A 24702-nucleotide genomic window follows, 5' to 3' on the forward strand; every position below is an offset into this window, starting at 1 on the left:
CAAATTTTCTGATATGAAAATATTTTTCCAGCACAACTGAAAACCGTGCCATTTTTGTGTCGCAACAACTGGGGCGCCTGGCACCACGACGACTCCAGCTCTTCGTCAAGATACACAAAATGGATAAAAGCATTGTCACTTATCCATTGTAAATGCAAACAAGACTCATTATAACAAAATAGTATATTTTTCCTTAAACTCCTACACTGGTATACATTCCATAAAAATGTGGCTCAAATAATCAACATTGAATTTAATGTTCTTCTCAGCTTGTCTTCTGTGGTGTCTTGATAACAACCTGCGAAATGAGAATAAAATTCAGCATTTGAAACGGGTATCTCACAGGCACAACAGAGAGATTTGTGATGCTACATATCTTGCTGCTTGCATTATCGATATAGTTACCCTAAAAAAATTTTGCATGCACTTCTGCATTTAGTTCTCACACGGACACTTTCGATCCGCATTGAGCCAATGCTCATCGAGTTCAAAGGAGATCCGGTGCTGCTACACGGACACGTTGGAGTAGGATCCAAGACGGCTTGAAGACCGTCATTGTCATCCTCGAACTCAGCGAATTTGTAGTAGTCAACAAAAACATTTCATTAATTTGCAAATGTTCCTATACAAGCACATGGAATTTCACGGTTACGGTTTTAGTTGAGCTATGACGGGTGACTGCGTTTGCTGATTTGTTTAATCTCGACCACTCTCGACACCGTGCCCCCCGTAAAGGCTTAGTAAACACCACAATGCGGAAGCGGATGAGATTATTCTTAACTTTTTAGGATCATATTTGTATATATTACCCAGTATATATAGTTGTATATATAACCCAGTGTACTGCCTTGGGGCTGTTAGCACCGCCTGTCGACAAGTCAACCTTTCAATACGCATTGAGTTGGACCATGTAGCAGCATTACGCACCGAATGCTGTTGAGAAACTCGATGCGGATCGGATTCAATCCGCATTGAAAGTGCCAACAGGGGTGTAAAATAACCAGAGGCAGATCCAAGACTTTTTTGAGGGGTAAGGGGTCCTGCCTTGGACAGCATGCTATTACACTACAAGGTCAATTGAATTGAATGTAAAGACTAAAATGGGGGGGGGGGGGACAGCAGGACCCCCCTAAATTCAGCCCTGAAAATAACTCACTTAGCTACCACATCACACAGGACGTATCTAGTGAGTATCCTCACTGCATCAGAGGTACCCTCATCAGTAAGTATGTTGGTACTAGGTAGGTATATGCTAAGATAACAGAGGATGGTGGCTAGCTGGTAAAGAATCTCAATAAGCAAAAAGTTTTCTTGCACTATGAAGGTAGGCAATCCCTTGCCCGTAACATATTGCATTAGGAGGGTGTCTACCAAATAATACTTTCCAAATTCCCTGACTTTTCCAGGTTTTCCCCTGAGCATACCCGAAGTTTCTCTATCGGTAATTGCTATCATCTGATTAATGCACTCTTAACCGCGGTTACCCGACCAAACCACAGTTATCGCGAACCACGGTTTGTTGTCGTCACACGACAGTTTGTGACATGTTAGCAGTGACCACGTGGCTGTGACACAAGCGCAAAGTATAATTTGATTACGCTGTATATCATGAAAAGAAAAGGGCATAATGGCCATTAAAAAGCTTAGCAGTCATTAAATACACTGTACACACAATTATTTGCGGGAAATGTCACATGGCAGCGGTTAAGCCAACAGTCCATTTCCTCAGTTACCTCGCGAAACTGAGGTCGCCAAGCTCGGTTTCCCATAACCACGGTTAGCAGCGTAACCTTGGTTTGGTCGGCCGTGTAACTGCATCAAACCGCGATTATGTGTAACCGCGGTTAGCGCTGCCCGTGTGACAAGACGTGCGACGGTATTAGGCTAGCTTCATTGTCAAGCAAGAACTAAAGAGTTCCATGCAACAGCCAATACAGTCATTTCGGACAACATGTGCATGGCACGCATCTGTAGTGGACAAGTTTCGACTTGACGCGGGCGTCAAAAGAAGACTCAGTATCGCGGACCAACAAACACCGAGTGCATGCAATGATAGGTAGTTGACAAAACTGGTTCATGCATTCGTGCGTTCACAATGGAAAAATTACGGCAGAAATCGCTGTGTAGATTGTCACTGAAATGCAGTAGCATTTAAGAGCTCGTCGCATGCATTCTCTGATGGACGGTAGAGGCCTGTGAAGACTAACTAGCTTATATACTTGGCTGCAACCAGCTTGTCTACTCTCCTAAGGAAGACACATTCTATAACAGTTTCCTTATGGGTTGCGGTAATTTATCGTCAGTGACTAGTCGAAGCTTTCCTTCATAAAGTCTGCGAACCAGTTGTTCCGGGGCTTCTTAATGTCCATGTTGAAGTCTCCCGTGCAATCAGGGGCATAATGTGTCCCTTCTATTTTTCTATGAAGGTGTCACTTGCGGAGTAATTGAAGTGTTTTGCTAGAAGCAACTTCTTTACCTTGCCTTTAGGGGATCCATGCCTTCACGTGGTGAAGGGGCATTCAGGTATAGTTCACTTGCAGACTCATAGGTGGGGCACCTTCGCCAATCATACTGGCTGTTACCATGCTACAGGGAGTGTCCCAATGAAGGCTACTGAGGGTGCTTGTGTTTTCTGTGGTGGGTAATTCGTGACTACCCCATTCCCAGACCAGGAGGGACTGCACACCCTCCTCTTCCTGTACCACCACCACATTTACCCCTCTTTTTTTTCACCCTTCCCTCTATTCTCTTGCACCGAGCCGCCACCCGCGAGCAGGCTGACCGCACCTCCCTCAAACATCATTCCATCGTCTTTACGACGCGTACGTCACCAACTCCGTGTGCAGAGGCTAGGGTACATTCTACCTTGTTTACTTTGAGCTCGACTATCTTGGTTGCCAAGATAGTTTTGTCATTTCTCGAGTAGGTGGCGGCACCGGCACTTCTGCTGTCTTCCCTCCTCATAAGGGAAACACATCACAAGCCTTCCAATGGTGCGGTAGGTTAGCCGGTCTCGGAGCGGGCGAGGATGTCGCAGTTCGCCAGTACTGGATGAGTTGCTACGTCGGTGTTTGAGCCATTGTCACTCCCACAATGAAAGAACGCCAAGCACACACAGAACTGGCACCCGAATGACATGACTCACAACAACGTGCTCGCGGCCCCCAGAGCAGAGTGTGCAAAACCATGTGCCATCATGAACCGCGTGAATCCGCACAAGCAGCTCTCTTCACTACGTCATATATGCCCTCCGTGTCAAGACATTTTCCTCGACTTTCGCAACTTTTTTTTCAGTTTCCCTGACCAGTTGCACCGAAATTCCTCGATAATTCCCGGTTTCCCCCAATGGTAGACAGCCTGCTAATGAATACATACATACATGTAAATGGCACCTTGTGTGTAGGGTTAAACACTGTAAAACCTGTTTCCGCTCTCCGATTTCCATTATTGTCGACTAGGGTAAAAGGCCAGGAAACAAACTTGCAAAGCACAAATTTGGCCACCAGCACAAGCACTGAAGAACACTATACACCGCACATTCAGCACAGCCGCTCAGCGTCTCGTGTTCATTTGAAATGGGAAGTGATCTTTAAAAATTTTCCATACAAAAATCTGTTTTCCCGCCCAATATGATCAGATTTTGCAGCTCCTAAAATAAAGCTGGACCTTTGCCCCCAGTACCTACATGTGAACATGCAGCTAGAGCCTTGTCAAGCTGCCACAAGCAACTTTTTGCTCTTTGCTGCAAATGCAATTGCAAATGCAAAGCAAGCAAACATTCAACAGTATATTTCACAAACATTCGGCAGACCACTTACTGCTTTGACTTCTGTGTACGCTTCCAGTCCGTATTCACCGAGCTCTCGACCGATGCCGGACATCTTGTAACCCCCAAAGGGAACTTGAGCCCCAAACACATCGTAGCAGTTGACCCTATGCAGAAATGTTTGTCACACATTGCCCCTGTTCAGCATTTCAATACGTTCTTACCAAACAGTTCCTGCTTTAAGGCCGCTGGAAAAATATAGCGCCTTCTCCAGATCCCTTGTGAACACACTGGCTGCCAAGCCATACTCTGTGCTGTTGGCACGCTCGATAAGTTCGTCGACGTTGTCAAACTTGAGAATCTGCATGACTGGGCCAAATATCTACAAAAAAAGGCAAGTGTGCTGTGTGTATGTATAGTAAAAAAAAAGTTTTCATATAATGTTGCACAGCGTAGGCACACCACATCAGTGCCACATTATTGTTCAGAAAAATTACCTGAAAATGCCTTTCATTGGAAACTTAATTGCAGAGTTCGATTCCTAGTATATAAAAATCATTGTTTGCAAAGTATGAAGGGAAGTGCCTCAGGACGAGAGCCGTGGATATTACGAACAGAGACTGAGGTTTCTGCATGATATAACCAAAATTTTTATATTAAAAAAATATATATAACCAAACAAATAAAACCAAATATGTACATATACATATGACAAAAAAAAAACACTATATAACAAAAAATGGCATAATCAAAATGATATAACCAAGAAATATCATGGGTAACCAAAAACAGTAAGCGAGGCGGATGTGGCGGTGGATTATTTGTGGCAGACTAAGGCAAGCCGTTCCATCACCACCACCACCGCAGTCTGCCTCCTCTCCTCTTCTTCAACTGTGGAGCTATGTTCCGCCAGAAAGTCAGCTTAATAGCAAAGTGAGATACAAAGGAGGCGGATGGAGTGTTCTGCGTAGCCCCTTGCGCACCCCCGTAGACCTTCTCAGATCATTCTGTGCTTAGTGCCTACGCTGTCGACTGCGATTGGCCGTACCTTCACACAATGGACGCCACCCTTGTTCCGTGGTGACGATCCTCGATGATCGCTAAGTTAACATCCAATCTATCGGTTTATGTTTCTTCGGCTGGGACACCATCGTTGACAGAGGTACCAGTAATGCTTCAAAGCAGGAAGCGGGAGCAGAAATGTTGTGAACTGCAGGTCACCAGAGTACGACTGACCGTCTCCAAAGAAAACCTGAAATTCCCGTGCGGGACTTCCATACCGAAAAAGTGTGAGGTACATCGACATACTCCTGATGTTCCGTGCCCGCAGTGTCCTACAATTTGTGGAAGGGTGCAATGCCGGAGAGCGCGCTGCCAAAGATGGTCCACGAGCGTGGGGGCGTCAGACATCGCGCCACGAGTACCCAGACCGGCAAACTTTATCGTTATGCCCGGTTATTACTACTTCAATTTCTGCAATACTTTGTACTTCAGCTAACCTTAGTATTTTTGTACAAGCGGTAGATGTCCCACGGGAGATGCTTTTTTCTAAAGTTGATTATCATCATCATTCTATGCGTTTTCATACTGTTGGAGCTGTTGCTGCCGTCTGCTACGGTAGTCGTACGTCCGCTGCTGCGCATTCAAAATTCAAATTTCAATTGTCCAATCATTATGTAGATCTCGCAGGCCGATGAGTAGCGCCCCTAGCGGATCGTGCGGACGGGCTCCTCATAGGGTTTGCCGATTATAACACGGTCATTATAAACTAGTAGGTCGTGCCCAGAACGGCAAACTTTATTGTTATGCGCGGGTCCATTACCCATGGAGACAATGTATATCTTGACAGTAAAAGTAAAAACGATCGTTCTACGGGCTATATCGTTGCGCGAGGAATCGTTGTGCGCAGGTTTTACTGTAGTTGTAACCGTTGCTTCGATTACTTCCGAAAAATGGTTTTCACAGGTCACAGATAAGTCTGACGGCAGCTATTCACTGCGCTGACACAGCACGGTCAACACCTTTTCTTACCTCTTCCCTGGCGATACGCATACCGTCCTTCACCTCAGCAAAGACAGTGGGCTCAACAAAGTAGCCACGCGAGCCGTGTCGCTTCCCTCCACAGAGTAGCTTGGCCCCCTCTGTTTTTCCGGATTCAATGAGCTGCGTGATCTTGTTGAGTTGGTCTTGATCGACCTGTGGTCCCTGGGTGGTTGTTGGCTCAAAGGGGTCACCCAAGACTCGAGCCTTGGCGAGTTGCACGCTGCGTTCTACAAAGCGATCGTAGATGGACGCTTCGACGAAGATGCGAGACCCAGCACAGCAGCACTGGCCCTGGTTGAAGAAGAGGCCAAAGTGCGCCGTCTCAATCGCTTCGTCCACTGCGCAGACAAGAAGACATCCATATGCTCAGAATGTTTGTCATTGTTTGGGATGGAGATAGATTTCTGATTGGCCATTTTGTGAGGAGGCAAGTTGGGTATTTCACGATAAGGCAAGCCTGAGCGATGGGCAAAACACGTAAACAAACACAACACGAGCCTTCGTGTTGTGTTTGTTTACGTGTCTTGCCCATCGCTCAGGCTTGCCTTATCATGGAATTTATCCACCAGCTAGCCTGCATTTACGCCATTCTGTCTTGGGTATTTCATCAGTGTATGTCTGTATGTGCAGTCTACCACTTTTTTTTTTTTTTTTCAAAATGTGGTGTGTCGCCATTTTTATACCGATCCTTGCAAATCAGGATGGCGAAGACTAGCGTAAAGGTATTTACTGGTAGTCCTTGCACGTCCTGCCGGTCGTCCGAATCGAGCCAATAAGAATTCCAGTCGCAATGATACTCTCATGCGTAGATATTGTGCAATGGGCCCGACTTTGTTGGACAAGGGCCGATACGGCTCGGGATTGCCACATTATTTTGGGTAAAATTAACATAAAATCCAACAGAGCAAATCCTCCACGGCTCATGTTTGTAAGGGTATCCTGTGTGTGTTATGAAATTGTGTTCCCATTATGTTTTCATTACTTCTTGCACTGATCGGCGCAGCAAGATGTCCAAACAAAACCACAGAGCAAGTGGCAAGCAATGCTCATTGCAAGTAGTATATAGGTAGCTTCCTTAGGCAGCATCACTGTCTATGCACTGCCATAGCCTTTAAGAACTACTAAGTGTATCTGCACATCTCCTCTGCTCAAAATGCAAACTTCTTTCATGAATGCAGTTTTCTTCGTGCCTTTCTTTAGGCTTTTCCTTTCTGCACTGCTGAGATTCTGCAGCATATTTAGACAGTACCCATGGCCACATTGCACACTCACAATCAGCATCTTTAAAGATGATGTTGGGGCTTTTCCCTCCAAGCTCCAATGTCACTTTCTTGAGATTGCTTTGAGCTGCTGCTGCCATCACCAGTTTCCCAACCTGCACCAAGTGAGCATGTATTCGCAACCGAGCTTACGCAGTTAAGTGTAAGCTGTGTACCTCTGTGGAGCCTGTGAAAGCCAGCTTGTCAACAGCCATGTGATTAGCTATGGCCTGGCCAGCAGTGGGTCCATGTCCAGGAACAAGATTCACCACACCCGGAGGGAAGCCGGCCTCTATGCATAGTTGTCCGATGTAGAGTGCAGTCAGCGGGGTCTGTTCTGCGGGCTTCATGACTACCGTGTTTCCCATGGCTAACGCTGGTCCCAATTTCCATGCTTGCATCAGGGCTGGGAAGTTCCACTGAGCGTAGATTGTCACCACAAAATGTTACTTGTTCCTTAACTAAATACAGTGTACAACTTCAAAAAGCGAATGTGAAAGATGATGTCGCAATTAAGCATAGTATACAGGGTGTCCCACCGAAAAAGAACCAGGGGCTAAAGAAAAAACGGAGTACTGGACACAAATGGAACCAACTGTACGTTGAAAGATGAACGTCACTGAAAAGGTTAGCCAGCTGTAGGACTCGAACCCACATCTTCTGGATAATCCAGAAGATGTGGGTTCGAGTCCTACAGCTGGCTAACCTTTTCAGTGACTTTCACCTTTCATCGTTAATTTCTTACGCAATTTGAGGCTTTGTATGTATTTGTCCTTTCTGCGTTGTTCCAGCCTCAGGACATCAGTTCTCTCATGTTCAACTGTACGTGTTTGGCAGTTGTGTGGTCTACCCAAAAATATTTTTTTCATCGCCCCTTGTTAATTAATTAGCAATAATTACTTTTCTAACTTTTTAATTATGAAAGCTACGAAGTTGTTCCAATGAGAACATCTGATTTCTTCGGCCGCCTGATACAAAAGCCGTTTTCAGAACAAAAATCCGTTCGATAGATCATTCGCAAAAAATTCGTGAAGGAACACCTTTTTTTTTTGTTCACTGCGCATCTCTAGAGACGCGTGTTTCTTTCACCCCCAAAACGAGACGATGAAAGAGCACATTATCGCCTCTTGCGTCCTGGAAAAAGATTAAAAGAAAACAGAAAATGCAACCCAAGGTAAGGGCTGTTGCGATAGAGTCACCAGATACATTTGTTTTTGTTTTGTTTCCACAAGTTTAAACTCATCTATGACACATGAGGCGGCACTTTCACTCTTTCTCTTTCTCACTCACTTTCACACTTTCACTCTCTCACACTGGGGGTGAAGGAAAGACGCATCTTCGAAGATGCGCAATGAACAAAATAAAGAATAAAATGGTGTTCCTTCACGATTTTTTTGCGGACGATCTATCGAACGAATTTTTGTTCTGAAAACGGCTTTGGTATCAGGTGACCGAAGAGATCAGGTATTCTCATTGGAACGACTTCGTAGCTTTTATAATTAAAAAGTTAGAAAATTAATTACCACTAATTAATTAACAAGGGGCAATGAAAAAAATATTTTTGGATAGACCACACAACTGCCAAACACGTACAGTTGGTTCCATTTGTGTCCAGCACTCAGTTTTTCTTTAGCCCCTGGTCCTTTTTCGGTGGGACACCCTGTATAGGGAAATTGTCTTGCTTGCCAAAACAGCAAAATGTGGTTGGCTCGCCCTACTGTGACGTTAGGTACCGACAATAATCACCACCAAGCCAACATGCAGTCGACTCACACACAGTGTACTGTGGCCAACACACACGGTCAATCTCAAAATCGCATTTATTTACATTGATACTGTGGTTTGCGTAAATTCCCAGCTCGTCGTTGAAAATAAACCACTTTTCATGAGAATGCATTCACTTAAACGGTTGCACAAGACACACAAAAGGACAGAGGTTCCACGCGTGATATAGTTGTGCTGGGAGGCCCGCCGGCACCAAACGAAGCCCTGATTGGCCGGATGAAACACATTCGCGTTTCTGCCCTCCGAAGCTGCAGCATGGAGCAGTTCTAGAAGAGCGGCTGGAAACGCGCCACTGCCCATGTTTTGCGGCACCGCAAACGCGAAACTCACTCAAAAAACGCATGTCTGAATCTAGCTTAACTGTTAAAAGAATCGCGCTTCACACATCATATTCACCTTCGCTGAGACACTCAAGTGCGTCCTTTCTCTTTACTCTTTGTTCTATGTCCCCCTTTCACACAGTGCATTAAAGACTTCATTGCTGGTTTTGTATTCCTGTCCCTGCCACCGCCTCAAGCTCAAGGACATGATACCATGAACATCGTTTTCACAGGCTTGCTTACATTTTAATGCTTCGTTCATCTCAAAAGGGTTTGGTACTTTATGTAACATGTAGACAGTAGGACTCAAAAAGTACCTACGGGAATAATTTGTCCACAGACTCCGACTGGCTCGTGGCGCGTGAAAGCAAAAAAGTTTCCGTCAATCGGAATGGTCTTTCCGTGATTCTTGTCGGCAAACCCAGCATAGTATCTAGGAAAACACATTGCCATGTCAAATTTTGCTGTCCTTCAACAAAATGCAGCAGTACAAAGACCTTTGTACTGCTTATAGATACACAACATAGTTTCTTATAGATACACAACAACATATGCTTTTCCCACCTGAAACATTTGATTACCAAATTGAGGTCTGCATTGTAAGCATCTAGGAATGGCTTGCCATTGTCCAGTGTTTCGAGGCTCTGCAAGAAAAATGGCACAGCTGAGATCTACAGGGCTCTCTCTAGTGAAAGATTCCCCCTACAGCAATGTACGCTTTGTCTCTTTCGATGAGATCGGCCAGCCTGTTGAGCAGCACTCCTCTGTCTGATGCATCCATGGATCGCCATGGCGATCCCAGCCTGAACGCATCTTGAGCAGCTTTCACTGCTTTCTCTACGTCTGCCTAGATCATTAAAGATATCAAATCAAGCAAGTATAACCAAGCAAGCCATCCAATCAAACAGATCAAGACAAACAATCAAATTTACAACTAGCAAGCTTTACAGAGTCCAACTATACTGCTCCGTGCAAGGTAAAAGGTAAGACAACATCGCAGACATATGGATCAGCTAGACATTTCCTGAGGAGGGGTGTGCTACTAAGGCATCTTAAAGGAGCAATGAAAATGACATTAAGTATTACACAAACACTTCCTCTTGAGATGCCGTGCACAATGCTTTTGCTGTACGGTATCTGCACAACTAAAATTTTCATAAATGTAGAGAGGAAGCAGCTATGAGCAGCATGGCATTACCTTGGAGGCCCCACCTGAACTCCTGTGACATAATCAAAAACCCAGTGGCGTAGCCACGGGGGGGGGGGGGGGGGGGGGGAGTTCCCCCTACCTAACACGACCCGACCCACGCAAATCGTGCAAATCCGAGGAGAAAATAATATATGGGGGGGTGGGGGGGACCAGTGTGACGATCGCGAAAGTTCTTGCAGTTCATTGTGGCTATCTAAGCAGCACTTGCGAATGGTTTTCAAAGTATGAGCTTTTCAAAGTACTTATAATCTCGTGACACCACCTCATTGGACATGACAGCCTATATATGTAATCGTATTGTGAACGTCCAAATAAATTATTTTCGTTCTTTTTTTTTTTCAACCGCATTTTGCGGTGTGGACGTGTTTATGTGTGTTGTCGCACCCAGGATCAGGGGGGGGGGGGGGGGGGGAGTTTTCGTATCGGGCCCCCCTTACCTTGGAGGTCTGGCTACGCCACTGTCAAGACCCCATTATTGTGATAAACCTGCGTGATGTAGCACCTAAGTGAACAATCACGAGGTCTCATTCCACACTGAAAATTCTTCCGCAATGCACAGGTTGCGGCACTACTTGCGGTGGACTCTCCACATCGCGGAGTGACAGGGAAGGACATCAGCATCACTCATTCACTTATTTATTTATTTGATACTGCAGGCCAATTCCACTTACTGTCTCTCTGAATGAAGGGGGGGATTTCTAGACATCAAAGACTTCTCATGCACTCAAGATCATGGTTATGATCCTCGTTCTTTCACAAGATTGCATGTTCCTCATTGCCCAATATGCCACAGTGAAAAATAAACAATTTACGAAGAGGGTCTTCAGTGGTTACGTCACAGGTTTGAATGTGGATCCTCTAGTCAAATTTCTTGCATGCTGTCTTGAGGAATGTGGTCGTACTGGTGAAAATATCGCTGCATAATTATAATTTGATATTTTTGTTTGTAGTTTTCACATATATTTTCCGGTGGTGTCAATAGGGTGACGTTTCATCGATATCAGGCTCCAGATATCATCCTGTGTCGACATTACAAAATTCCAATTTCTGCATCCCAAGAGAGCATGCAAGTGCACCAATGTGGCTCCGATTCCCCTGGGGGTCTTGTGGAGCTGCAGAAGCACAATCCACTCACCTTGTCCGCCTCCTGGACGTTGACTATGACATCCCCTGTCGTGGGGTTAACTGTAGGGAAAGTCTTGCCAGATACCGAGTTATGCCACTCGTTGTTAATCAAAATCTGCAACATATTGAACAAACTTGGTTATGATGCAGGAAGTGGACATACGAAACAGGCATGAAATGGCTGAAGTACATTAGAGTGGACTTGATTGAAAGTGTCAATACAACAACAAACTGTTGTTCAAGGGCATGTCATCGGCTAGTTGTCAAAGCCGCCGTGATAAACAGCTACGCCACAAGCCTGCAGAGACAAATGTTTCAAGCAGAATATGCCGCATAGAACATTGCAGTGGATGAGGCAACTAAACGCAGAAGGATAAGCATACAATTTACTGCTAGTGCCCTTTCTTAAACTGCCATTATTCAACTGAAATATGACAACACAGTAAGTTCAGTGAATGAAGCACACTCTGGAATAAAACTTTGATATTCATAAACTTTCGTGCAGAAACCTGCACTTCATCGGGTGAAAACGGACTGAAAACTGTTTCACAGCTACTACATCAATTTGTATACAGTCAAACTCCTTTACAACGAAACTCAGGGGACAGAAAAAAAAATTCGCAGTAAAGGTATTTTCGTTAAAAAGGATGTCCATTATTGGACCTATAGGGCTCCAGCTGGACAGCAAAAAAATTTGCTGTAGTGGTATTTTCGTTAAAAAGGTGTTCGCTATAAAGGAGTTTGACTGTATCAGCTCCAGCCAGCTAGGATATTACACCTGTCACATGGGCAGTCTTCAATGATCATTGAAACCAATCGTCATTGAAAGTGCGTGTAGCGCCACCTAGCGTGTAACGTGTCAAGGCGCCTGATACAAGCGCCCACCCTGTCTTAAAAGTGTTTAGGTACTGGAACTAACTAACTAACTAACCTAACCTGTCGGGGAACATTGAATCCAATACTCTTTGGGAAGTTGAGACGTCACACACTTGGTGTCACTACACGCATTTTCAGTGGTCATTGGTTTCAATGATCATTGAAGACTGCCCGTGTGATATAGCATAAAGCATGTCATATAAGTTAAATGACATGCGGGCTACAATAATGACAGCTTTGTTTTCACTTCCTCAATTCAGTTTTCTACATTAAATCATATCCCAATAAACGCCCTCAAAGAAAGCAAGTCGCATGCAAGATGCCATGTCACCTGAGTGTACTTGATGTCCGGGGAAGTGACGGGCTTCACTGCCGCAGCTGTCGACGACAAGCAACGGGAAGACGCTCGCAAGATGTCCACAACATGAAATTTGCTACTGGCACAACGCAGCATTGTTTCCAAATCACCGGCTGCAGGGGGGGCCGGCTGCTGTCTTGACTTCACTGACCTTGAGTGTTCCTTGATAAGCTTTGCCGGTTTGCACTGTAGCACAATGCAAAAGAGGCGTGACACGCGCAGGGAGACTGGTTTTATAGTTTTAGCTCCGTGCGGATAACGGCAGTGATAAAGCGTGAACGGCGCGAACGAAGGAAGTGATAAAACATAAAACTTTCCCGGCAACTCAGAAGGGAGACGGGTTGCGTGTCGTGTCAACGTAGAAGCCTATTAACATTATGGATGGAAGTTAGTTTACTATGGATGGATGTCACTTTTGGATAGGGTTTTTGTTTTGTGAGTACTAGGTTATTTTCCACCTCTATACGCAGCTTTGGAAAGAAGTTGAGAGAGAAGTTCTGCCCCTTTCCCCTTCTCAAAGAAAGACGAAAAACGGAAGTGGTTGAAAATACATCAGCATTTTTGTTTTGTTTTTTTGCGATCTCAAGGACGCGAAAAGTATACGCAGTGTGAAAATTTTGCAGGTGGAATCGTGATTCATGCTTTACACCGGTGTTTCTCAAACTGCGGGTCATGATCCCCCAAATGGGTCTTAGAGGGTCCTGGATATGCCTTGAGCCACACAGATTTGCTTGTATCAGGAAACCCGATACATCCTTCTCATTAAAATACACGAGTAAATTATCAATCCTTGTTAAGAAACATTAATACATTTTTTGTAGCTCTCTCTGTTGTTAATAAATTACAATGTGAATGTGTCTGCGTCATTGAAAAAAGTAAATTTTTGGAAGGCTTATAAAGGTGGGGGGTCATGGTAGGTTTGGTACCAGTCAAAGGGGTCACGTACTGCACAAGTTTGCAAAAACACTGCTTTAGATGGTGGCAACGTGTATAAATACCTAGGGCCTGACCTTTTCGGGTTAAACCTGATTCCACTCGACTGTTTCTTCCCAAATCAGTTTCGGACCAACTCGGGTAAAACACGATTTCTAATCACGTATTACGTGGTATCATGTATCACATGCACAATTTAGTAGCAATCTGTGGACATATCTGATGAAAATATTGTCGGAGTGCAACAGTAAACCAGAGTTCGAGGTAACACGTTACAAGTAGCTCGTTACTGTAACTAAGTTCCTTTGGTAACTTAAGCGCCTTAACTAAGCGCCATGGTAACTTTCAGAGGAACTAGTTTCTTTTTCAGGTAACTTTGCCGAGGTAACTTTCAGGTAATTTTTTCAGTAACTTAAGTTAAGTTCCAAGTTACTTTTAACTCGCTTTTCACTCACTTCCACATATTTTCTTGCTTTCTCTCCGGTTCCTTCATGGCATTTTTTTGCCATAAAACGTGATATTCAATCAATGACAGTATTTTATTCAGGAAGTAAGAACCGCTGCCATTGAAATAATGAAGCTGAATCATTGTGCGCCCACAGGGAGTAATATGTAAAGCGTTTGAATAGACCTCTACCAGAGAAACATCATCATGACATTGGTAGACAGACTGAAACCGAAACAAATCAGAAGGAGAGGGCTGGGTTCCACGAACGGACACATGTTAGCTGCCTCCCATTGAAAGGAAAGCAGGACCGAGGGTCGCGTCCCTTTAAGGGACCATATCGTAATCCCCTCAAGACCGTGGCTTTCGGGCTCAACCTTGTTCACGTTTAGCTTCGAGCGTAGTTCAATTCTACCAAATTTGTGGCGCTGTCGAACACTATGACGTCATTTGTTTACAAACAGGGAGAGCTCTGTTGCTGCACATAAACGAAAACGATCTAAGCGTTGAAAGATGAAAGTTTGTTTGTATCTGTCCCTTGTATGTTGTTCCAGCCTCAGAACATCAGTTTATCTCTTGATCTAAGCGTGTTGCACTCCTTTGCAGGCAACTGCTCACGCGTGCTGCACCTGCGTAACGCTATTTTGTGTCCGAAGTAACTTGGAAGTAACTCATTCTTTTTCTAAAGTAACTCAGTAACTACGGGTTACATTTCAGGCTGAAGAACTTCGTTATTAACTTAGTTACATTTTGCACACGGTAACTTAACTTGTAATGAGTTCTTTTTGACCGGTAACTTCTCAATCTATGCAATAAACTACGCTAAGCACATTTAATGTTACATCATGTGTTGTTTGTGACTATAAATCGCGAGGGGTGCATGTTTGACCAATACGTGCACACCAAACTAGGGGCCACTTAGGCAGAAAGAAAAGGTTGCCCAATAACACCAGATTGTGTCAACAGCACCCGAACTCATCCCGAATTTCAGATTTCTTAATAGCATCCGATCCCCCCCCCCCCCTAAATCCAGGAAAGGCATTCAACCCAAAAAAGTCGGACCCTATTTACACCACATCCCAGTCAAATTCCAAGATTTGGTTAGGCAGTATCACAGATTTGGTCTGTTCAGTCAATGGGTTCAGTGGTACCTCTACTTGTGATGCAAGTTTATAAATTTTTTTTTAAATTCTGTGTTAGCGCCGCGAAGCAACTGTGGCTATATGCGGCGTACAGACGTAGACAGATAGAGAGAGGACAGCAGGAAGGAGTGGCAGACAGGGGGGTTAATATGCGTCCTGGGCCGACTTCAGGGGGAACTGTGCCAACATTCGTCTGGAAAGTCTTTGGAAAACCCAGGGAAAACCTCAGACCACACAGCCGGTGACAGGATTCAAATCCGTGTCACCTCCCAGTCTTGGCGTAGAAAGCGATCTCTCTAACCTGCAACTTTATAGGCACAACACTGTGTAACAAATAATTATAGTGTATTGCATAACGTTTGGTTCCCCCAACACCATACTTCTGACTCAACATTTAGTTAACACTGTCGCTTCCACTTCCAGTTGTCAATAGTGTGCACATTTCACAACATGATGCGACGTGAAGTGATTGGACACAGTTGTTGTAAAATGAAGGAATATTAATATCCCTATAAAACCAATTGCAAGTGGATTGACCGCATCTCAGTCCATAAATGTCGCTCCTCTCTAAAACCCTGTGCACAAGTATTAATTTACAGAACATGTGTAAGCTGTAATTCAAAGAATTTTCACACCTTTTTTTACGTTTGTGTATGTGTGTACAAGATGGTTTTAGTGCACAACCTTCATTCACAACAAGAAAATTATTTTGCTGTTTATTCATGCATGTGCAAGGTTTGTGAATTTTCATGCACTTCGGGCCATAAAAGGTGTCTGAAAGAGAGAGCGGATATCATGCTCTGTGTCCTCTCTGAAGTTTGTCAGCAATGATTTTGAGACACTCCTACAAACACACAAACTCTCGCCATTCTCCAACACAATCCCCACGATTTCCTCAGGTGACGGTAATGGGAGTGGGTCTATGTGCCTTCTTCACTGGCCTCCTTTTATTTTTCACTTTTCCTTTGGAGAACACCTGCTTAATGTTCGATTTCACGTACGTCGATTTCTGCGTGACTGGCATCCGTGAAGGAGCTCTTGCCATATAGTTTCGTGGCTCCACTCTCACAACGATATCGGCTCTCTTGTCGTAATCGGGAAATCCGAGACACCGCTCTTTCATCAGTGCAATATGACCGGAGAACTTCTCCACTTTTAGCTCTTTGCGTGGTAAATACATCTCGTCAAAATTTGGAGGCGACGGGGCAACGATATCCTTCTTAGGTTCTACCTTTTCAACGTATTCTTCTTTTACGACTGGCTGCGCAGTAAAATTCCAATTCGTGACACTTTCAGTCAACTTCTGCACGAACTCGCTTTCGGCAGTAAGACTGTCAGTCTCCACCTTTCGTATGCCGAGTGCTAGCAATGAGCTGCCAGTGAATGACGCATCAGCAAACGCTTTGATGTCTTTCACACAGGCTGCGGGCGTGCATTGCGTTTTACATAGCTGAATTATGCCGTGCAGTAGCCTAGGTGGATCGGCTGCCACATTTAGAAGTACGGCCAACAAGCTTCCCTTCTCGAGCGCACGTGTTACAGCATTTAGTCCCACTATCAGCCGCTTCTCGCAGCTGCTGTTCGAAGACCACGAGTCTTTCAAAGCCTTAAAGAGTTCCTGCAGTTGCCGCTCTTGCTGCTCTTCCACTGTGGGCCATACCGACGCGAAGGGCGACGCCAGCAGCAACTTTCGTACAGGAGTTTTCCTCTGTCCGCGTTTCTGTCGTCTGTTTACCGCTGCCATGTTCAAAATTTGAAAGATTTGAATGGCAGGCGCGCCACCACATCAGCGAAAGAAACAGAATGCTATTCGTATGGGCTGTAAAGAAGACTAACACAGTTGTCCTTTCAAACAAAGGTATTTCGTCAGCTACAGCTACAGTTTATTATTAAAAAATATGCTAAACCTCGAACGTTTGAGTTTTTGCGTGGCCCGCTCGCCCCATCTAGTAGCGTATTTTGGAAAGCACGGTGCGGTGTTGTGGTTGTGACACTGGACGTTTTCCGCCTCGTTTTCTTCTGTTTCTTTAATTTCTCTCTGTTTCTGAAGAATGTCCGGAGACGGTAGCTCTTCAGCAGCGTCCGGGGCTGACGACGCCAAACCGGGACTGTCAGGGAAAGATGAAGAGGTTTGACTATTTTGTATGACAATCTTAGGCTTAGAGGACCAACGGTTTTTTTTCCTCGGAATACAGCTGCACGCAGGCCGGCAACAAAATAATGCATATAGCAGCACATCGGGCACACGTTAAACATTGAAAAACGATTGGAACTTGTTTTGTTTATTTGTGGTGTTTCACGCAGTGACAAAATTTCATTGAGAGCTCATTTCTGTACTGGTACTGCCAGCCTGTGTTGCGAAAATTTTGCCTGCACACTAAAGTGTTAATCAAAGTGGGACAACGTTTGCTAACCAGAAGTTGTGCACAAAAGGATGACATCCTGGCAAACTAAAGGCTCTCCCATTGAATGGGCCATTCATTCGAACCGTGTACGTTAGTCCTCCGTGATAGCGCCAACTACTTACTATGTCTTGAACCTTACAGGGCTTGAGAAGCGCAGAGCTCGAGGAAGAAGCTAAATTCAAGTCTCGCTACCCCCAGAATGTCCGACCAGGGGGATCACTTTTCTTGCAGAAGAGGCTCAACAAAGGGGTAAGAACACAAGGAACAGAACAGAAAAACAATGGTGTCCCTTAGCAACTACAGAGAGGTAGCTGCACGAGATCCACGGACGAGTCTGGTTGAAATGATGCACACAAACTTGGCCTTCAAGCTCAGAGATAACTCCTACGGCGATGATCTTTAAGCAGAGCTCAGAATTGGCAACCAATGAGGATTTCTTTATCCCGGCTACACAAAATGGCATTTCAGCTTTACTTGCAAGATACTTGACGCTGGTCAAAGGTGTAACTTGAACAGAGGCTTTCAAAATCGTAGCTTGGAATTCTTAAGCATTTTTTACTCCAGATGGCGACGAGAATGACAACCAATCTTGTTGGGCAGAGTAAATTAGAGAATGCGTCCTTCCCACGACCTACTAGATTATGGCGACCGTGCCATTTCCACTCCTTTCCAGCACCGCATGTGGAGGCTAGCAGTGGCGCTGCTCACTGGCCCGTTTATTACTATCTCAATTGCTATAATACCGTGTACTTCAGCTTAGCTAAGGGTTTTTCTACAAGCTGTGCACGTCCCACTGAAGATGCGTTCTTGCTGAAGTTGTAAATTGATTATCATCATCATTCTACGAGTTTTCATGGGAACTGTTGCTGTCATCTGCTACGGTCATATGTCCACTTCTGCAGGCTCAAAATTGAAATTTCCATTATCCACTCATGATGGAGATTTTGTGGCCTGATGCGTAGCACCCCTAGAGGATAGTGCGGACAGGGCCAGCATAGAGGTTGCCAATTATGACGTGATCATTATAATCTAGTACGTTGTGGTCCGTCCATAATGAACTAGGAGAGAGTGGAGAAATTTCTGCTCCGACCTTCATTCAGTTGTGGTGCTTGAGGTGCCTGTAACACAGATAATCAAGAGTGCAATGTTCAGGCATCACTACTTTCATTCACATGTGGGAAGGTGTCTGTTACAGAACATTGTGGCACTACAAAGACTGTAATTACAGTCTTTTACACCATAAACAGTGCCAATGTGAAAAAGATACTCGATGTATTGCTCAATCAACAGCATTTGCAGAAGTCTGGATGATTCCTTTTGACTTGCCTCGGATTGTGGATTGCGTTTTCAGGTTTTGTTTCTTGAGAAACGCGAGGCAAAAATTTTGTTTATTTCAGGAGCTATAAAATTGGGTGATGTCGTGCCAAAAAGAAAGAAAAAGAAACAGTGCTTCTCATACTTCGGATGAACATGTGAAGCTGAGTAGAATTTGCAGTGCTTAGCGTTCTCAAGTGCCTGAGTTGGTGTCTGAATTTGCACCCGAGGAAGTACGTTTTAAAATTTTTTTTGTTTATTTTTATCAGGGGGTAAAACAGGAAATGTCGAAACTCAGTCAAGTATGGTCAACACAGGTGATAAAAACAGAAAGTACCGTGTTTATTCGCACAAGCTTTCATTCAGTGGACTGCATTTCATCAAGTACCCAGGTTTTACTAGGTTAAAATGAGCACTGAAGTGCAAAAAACAAGAGAACAAAGAAACATCATCATGATGTTGGTAGAGACTGAAACTGAAACAAATCTGAAATGGGGAGGGCTAGGTTCCATGAATGGGTACTTGTTTGCTGCCTCCCATTGAAAGAAAAGTAGGACGGAAGGTCGCGTCCCTTTCAGGGACCATCGTAATCCCCTCAAGATCGTGGCTTTCAGATGCGACCTTGTTCGCCCCCTACCTTCCAGCGTAGTTCAACTCTACCCAATTGGTGGCGCTGTCAAACATTATGACGTCATTTGTTCACAAACAAGGAGAGGTCTATTAAAGATACCAGTACCTTGACACCAACACAAAAGGAACAAGATTAATTGGTTGTGTCGTTCGTTTATGAGCGGAAGAAACTGAGTGTTACTCTTCCCATCCCCTCATCTTCTCAAAAAGCGCGACAATGCAGAGAGTCCTCGGATTGGTCTCCTCAAATAATCTTCCGTGGTGATTGGACGAATTGTTTGAGGAGACCAATGAGTAAAGCCTTCTGAGGTGGAAAATTAACATTTCCACGAAGCGGGACTTAAAAATCCACGGGATTCCGCAGTTTCTTGTCCCGCGCGCTTTTCCAGCCTTTTTCCAACTTTTTGGTGCACAAAGGAAATTAGGCTCAGCTCTGATGAGTTCTCTCCGGGCATTCCTGTAGTGAAATTTTTTTTTTCGCTGTGGCAAGTGCAGCTGTATCAGTTGCGTCAGGCATCATCTTATTGGGTTTAACCCACGAAAAAGTTGCGGATCGATCAAAATCCTTACATAATCCTGTAATGTATCAGCGTATATAGCATATATCACCCCTATAAAACCAGTCCCTGCCCAAAGGTTCCGTGAAAAACACTGGATTCTGAGGGAAACGGCACGGTCCGTGTGACGTGGCCAATTTCGTGAAATAAAGCAGAAAGCTAGGGGTTCTACTAATGAGACCCCGCTCTGCATTGTCGGCCTTCTTGAGAAAGAGAGGGACAGCATAAATCATAGTTTCTTACACTCATAAATCACGAACGACACAACATATGAATCTTGTTCCTTTCGTGTTGGTATCAAGGTAACGTTCATTCCACAAGGAAAAAATTTTGAATTTTAGTGTCCATTTAACCCAAAGACACGGTGTTCTAGTTACTCACAAAATGCCATGGAGAGCGTTGTTTGTTCTCTCCTGTTCAGTCATCCTAACATGCCTTGCTTACCGTGTGAGGGCAGCGCTCTGACAGTTGCTATTGTTCCTTGCAGCAAAAGTACTTCGATTCTGGGGACTACAACATGGCCAAAGCCAAGGGGGTTCAGAAGCCCCGTGTGCCCCCGGTAATCCCTCAGAACCCCACGGGAGAGACGATCCCGACGGTGGAATCGCTGCCGCCGCGCAAGGCTTCTCTCGTCCAGAGCAAGCTGGCCACGGGCCTTTCCTAAGGCGTGCCACAGCGGGAGGATTCTTGCCCCGCGGGGCTCTGGGGAGATCTTTCTATTGGGGGGGACACCGTCCCATTCTTTTCCCACCTTCCTGTCCCACCCGTCCCCAGAGGTTGTACATGAAATTTGTGGTAGTGAATGTGAGTGATACCAGTTTGTTTGGCAGTGTGTTCAAATTGCTTTTCCCCCCTTCACCTCCGGTTTTAAGGCTGCTCAACTCAATTCTTTAAAATGCAGTTCTTTGCTCTCAGCCTGTATACTCATGCTTGGTGTTGTACATAAAATGAATTTGGCAGGTGTACTGTGCTGTAATATGTAAATAAAGTATCAATAATCGTAAGGAGTGATACATTGGTCCACCATGTCGCAGAGGCTGCGGTTTTCCATGGCAGCTGCCACCCTTTCTTTGTCGTTGATTTGCTTGGTAACTGGAATGGAGAAGTCATTTGTGTTACCGTGTATTCGTACGAGAATGGAGAACTGCAGCGGAACAAGTGAAAAAAAAAAAAAAGTATCAGTGCGAGCGGCTATCATCTTGCTGTGCCCTTCTAACCGCAGGGAATATCCTGCGGCTCAGGCACAAGATAAGGGTTGCCACGTTTAAATTGCTCTGATCTAAATGAGCGATTTTAATCGTGATTAAAATCACAATTTTTTTATGATTTAAATCACTTCCCCCCCTTTTTTTTTGTTCTGTTTGAAAATGATACCTGTTGGCAAATTAGATTGGAGATGAAGGTGTGGCTGGGTATCACATGCAGTTTATCAGAACAATCAATCAATTCAGGAACACTTGTCCCGAGATTTATTGCTACTATGATATAGCTTACTCCAGCCAGGCCAGAGAAACATACCGTGACTACACCTTGACCTTACAATGTGCAAATACGCGTGACTAGAAATGTTCTCGGAACATGCGCTAACGAAAATCACTGCCACTTGTACATACATTGTATCGCATGTTGCACGTTCAAGTGTGCTGACGCCAAGTTCTGTGCGCCACTCTGAAAGACGTTTCTTCCTGACAACAAGGCCCTGCATTTCTTTGCTGGGTGCCCTACACAGGGCACACATACAGCGTTTGCCTAACGCAGCTCCTTCGTCGAAAAACTTTTCCTACCAGGTATTGCAGCACAAACACGGATGTGCAGTGCCACACTTCACCAACAAGCTGACGAAAATAAAGGAAAGAACTTTGCAAACAGGTGCAAAATAAAGAAAAGTGTATTGTACGACATGAACGACACTGCCAGCCCACAAGCATTCCGAAACTATGGCGTCAACGGAATTACGGAGGATTGTGCAACCAAACCGATTGATAGTTGGTCACATTATATGCAGTAGCGCAATTGAGCTCCCAACGAGCGGGAAGTAAGAATGGACAAGTGCGTCATTCTTGTCTTTCTCCTTCCCGCTGTCCCCACGCTGCCCTCGTCGCACTGTATTTCCCTGTCAGATCTTTCGTCATGCTACCAGCGTATTTATTCGTGGATTGTCATCGTACTTCACTGTTATGAGGGAGAGGGTCAAATCCGTGAGGCTGATTTAACTTTATAGAATCTGATTTTTGTATTCTAAAAAATATTAATTTTTATGCAACCCTACACAAGATATTCTGTAGCAAATGACTAGGTCGACCTTGTGATTGCACAGTGGCATGCCCTACCTTTCAGGGTTGCTCAAAACCCACTTAATTAACCATACTGTCCAGAGTGGCCATGAAATATTTCCACTGAACGTTGTCTTGTCACTGTGCAATTCAGATTACAAAAACACCTAAAAAAATCAGGAAGGGAGTTGCCTCGGGACAGAAGCTGCCGATATTTCGAACAGAGACTGTCTAGAACAGTCTCTGTTCGAAATATCGGCGGCTTCTGTCCTGAGGCAACTCCCTTCCTACATTCTACCGGTTCGCTGGATTTCTACCCATCTACCTAAAAAAATCAGCTTTCCGTGACATTGGAGGTGCAGCCTTATCTGCTACTGTGAATATGCTGCTTCGTCAGAATTTACTTCGGTAATTTTTATTTTAATTCATAAAATTAAGGGGGTTTAGTATGGGTTTCACAAAATTTCATGCAAAGTCCATTTAAAACAGAACACGCGTTCATACGCACACGTCTACGGATATGACACAAGGACTAGTGGTCACATAACTGGTCGCTAACCTCGACGTACCGTAGTAAGACGGCAAAACACGGTAGGTTTTCATTAAGCTTTTGGCAAAGTTGTGTGGAAGGCTCCTAGAACTAAGTAAGCGGAGAATGAGACAGAAACTTACTCTCAGAAGCAGTTTTGTGAGTCCCCTCTTTGACGCCTATATCCAGCTGCGGGACAAATAAAAATGTGATGCGAATCAACAGAGATTGGCACATATTGAATGATGGTAGTTTGCATTCGCAGTGGGATTCAAACCCACACACTCTGATTGTCTGTCAGAGATGATACTTTCGTTCGAATTCCACTGCTGGTGCCTTTTCTTCAACTGCCGTTGAAGTATGCAACTGGGTATTTCGAGGCTTGTGAATATGTTTGTCCTATGTTAATTGCATGATCCAAAACAACACTAGCACATGTGTTCTGGTACGTACAGCTCGCAGCAGAGTTAACTTGAACGCCGTTCCGGCCTGCAGTCCCTGGTGGTGCCTAGTAGAAATAACAGCGGAGGGTGTTTTGATAATCAATTTACAGTTCGAGGGGTGACCATCATCGCGAAGGCATGAATAGGCCAATGTGGCCCTCCTCCCGCTTCACGGGCTGGAGCTGTGTTCAAGTTAACTTTGACGCGAGCCATACCAGAGGCACAGGCAGGGTGGTTTTGGGGTACATCCCTCGTGGAAAATTCTGGGTAATCGTAGGGCAGGCATTTAAAAAAAAGTACATTGAAGGACACTAGCGTCCACTTTGTCACACTCATCTGGAAGGGTGTTATATTTTATAACATAGCTGCCTCACTTTGAACTTGTACGGAAGGTCTCTCTCCAGCTTCACCCGTATGCATAGTCCTGGTAACAACAAACGCGCAACGTTCAGGATATGCAATGGTGAGATTCCAATATTGTTACTCACCAATTAAGGTGGCAAGGTGACAGTGTGGCACTGTCGGGACGAATATCACATTTATATGAGAATATTTTTCCAGTATTTCAATGTGAATATTGTCTTCTGATACGACACCGAGTTCCTCCAGGGTGTCTGGTTTCTCGGGGTCTTTGATGTCTTTAATGATATCTGAAAACATGCACATTGACAGTCAACCTCGTTTCAGCGATCTAGCAGATTCAGCTCACGAACCATAACTTTATCAGACAGCTTATCGTTTATCAGAAGCGCACTTGGAGGGGCCCCAAAGGACCGTCACTACGCATATAGCGGCTTCTGTGGGACACTTTTCCCCACCCTGTTGATCAAAACATGTTCAACACGCGTTGCGCTTGCACACAGTGCACACTGCGCACAAGTGCAAAAGTATGGTGGGGTTCTTACCATAAACTTGTTCTTGCCTTGTGCGTACTAAATCCGCCATCTGTCATAGCGTCGAGCATGAGCTAAATTCTTCAAAGACGTGTGTTCAAGTGCAACTAAAACTCGGTTAAACCAGGGGAGTTACATTACCGACTTTTGCTCTATTTGAAAACACAGAGGTCGAGTACCACGATACTCGAGCAAGAAGGCTCGAACGTCGAACTTCGTATCGTCTGCTGACGACAGTAATTCTCGAAGGAAATGAATTCATTTTTTTAAGAAATAGAAAATTGCCAAATTTCTTTATAAATATTTTTCCCACCGTAGACAACCAAAACAAGTCACCAAGCAAATTTTCTGCACCTTTTCGCAGCGAAAATGTCTTCTCATCCGTGAGCAACATTG

At 44.6% G+C, this 24702-nt stretch overlaps 4 protein-coding genes across 4 annotated transcripts; 1 reads left to right on the top strand and 3 right to left on the bottom strand.

Moving 5' to 3' along the window:
- Positions 1-165: 165 nt before the first annotated feature.
- LOC135388737 (aldehyde dehydrogenase, mitochondrial-like) lies at positions 166-13164 on the bottom strand. Its single transcript, XM_064618498.1, has 11 exons — positions 12716-13164; positions 11519-11623; positions 9880-10020; positions 9738-9817; positions 9495-9606; positions 7245-7487; positions 7082-7184; positions 5798-6147; positions 3991-4148; positions 3819-3933; positions 166-298 (listed from the first exon to the last, which is right to left on the bottom strand). The coding sequence occupies exons 1-11, from the start codon at positions 12836-12838 to the stop codon at positions 266-268; spliced, it is 1563 nt and encodes a 520-aa protein (XP_064474568.1). The 5' UTR covers positions 12839-13164; the 3' UTR covers positions 166-265.
- Positions 13165-15962: 2798 nt separating this feature from the next.
- Positions 15963-17051, bottom strand: LOC135388744 (uncharacterized). The gene has a single exon (XM_064618510.1). The coding sequence runs from the start codon at positions 17004-17006 to the stop codon at positions 16158-16160; it is 849 nt and encodes a 282-aa protein (XP_064474580.1). The 5' UTR covers positions 17007-17051; the 3' UTR covers positions 15963-16157.
- Positions 17052-17198: 147 nt separating this feature from the next.
- On the top strand, positions 17199-21172 carry LOC135388747 (cAMP-regulated phosphoprotein 19-like). Its single transcript, XM_064618513.1, has 3 exons — positions 17199-17391; positions 17809-17916; positions 20656-21172. The coding sequence occupies exons 1-3, from the start codon at positions 17314-17316 to the stop codon at positions 20830-20832; spliced, it is 363 nt and encodes a 120-aa protein (XP_064474583.1). The 5' UTR covers positions 17199-17313; the 3' UTR covers positions 20833-21172.
- On the bottom strand, positions 19303-24549 carry LOC135388746 (cytosolic iron-sulfur assembly component 2A-like). The gene is made up of 5 exons (XM_064618512.1): positions 24319-24549; positions 23902-24063; positions 23788-23837; positions 23114-23159; positions 19303-21260 (listed from the first exon to the last, which is right to left on the bottom strand). The coding sequence occupies exons 1-5, from the start codon at positions 24356-24358 to the stop codon at positions 21160-21162; spliced, it is 399 nt and encodes a 132-aa protein (XP_064474582.1). The 5' UTR covers positions 24359-24549; the 3' UTR covers positions 19303-21159.
- Between the last annotated feature and the right edge of the window lie 153 nt (positions 24550-24702).

Source organism: Ornithodoros turicata, chromosome 3 (assembly GCF_037126465.1).
Source record: "Ornithodoros turicata isolate Travis chromosome 3, ASM3712646v1, whole genome shotgun sequence".
Taxonomy (NCBI): domain Eukaryota; kingdom Metazoa; phylum Arthropoda; class Arachnida; order Ixodida; family Argasidae; genus Ornithodoros; species Ornithodoros turicata.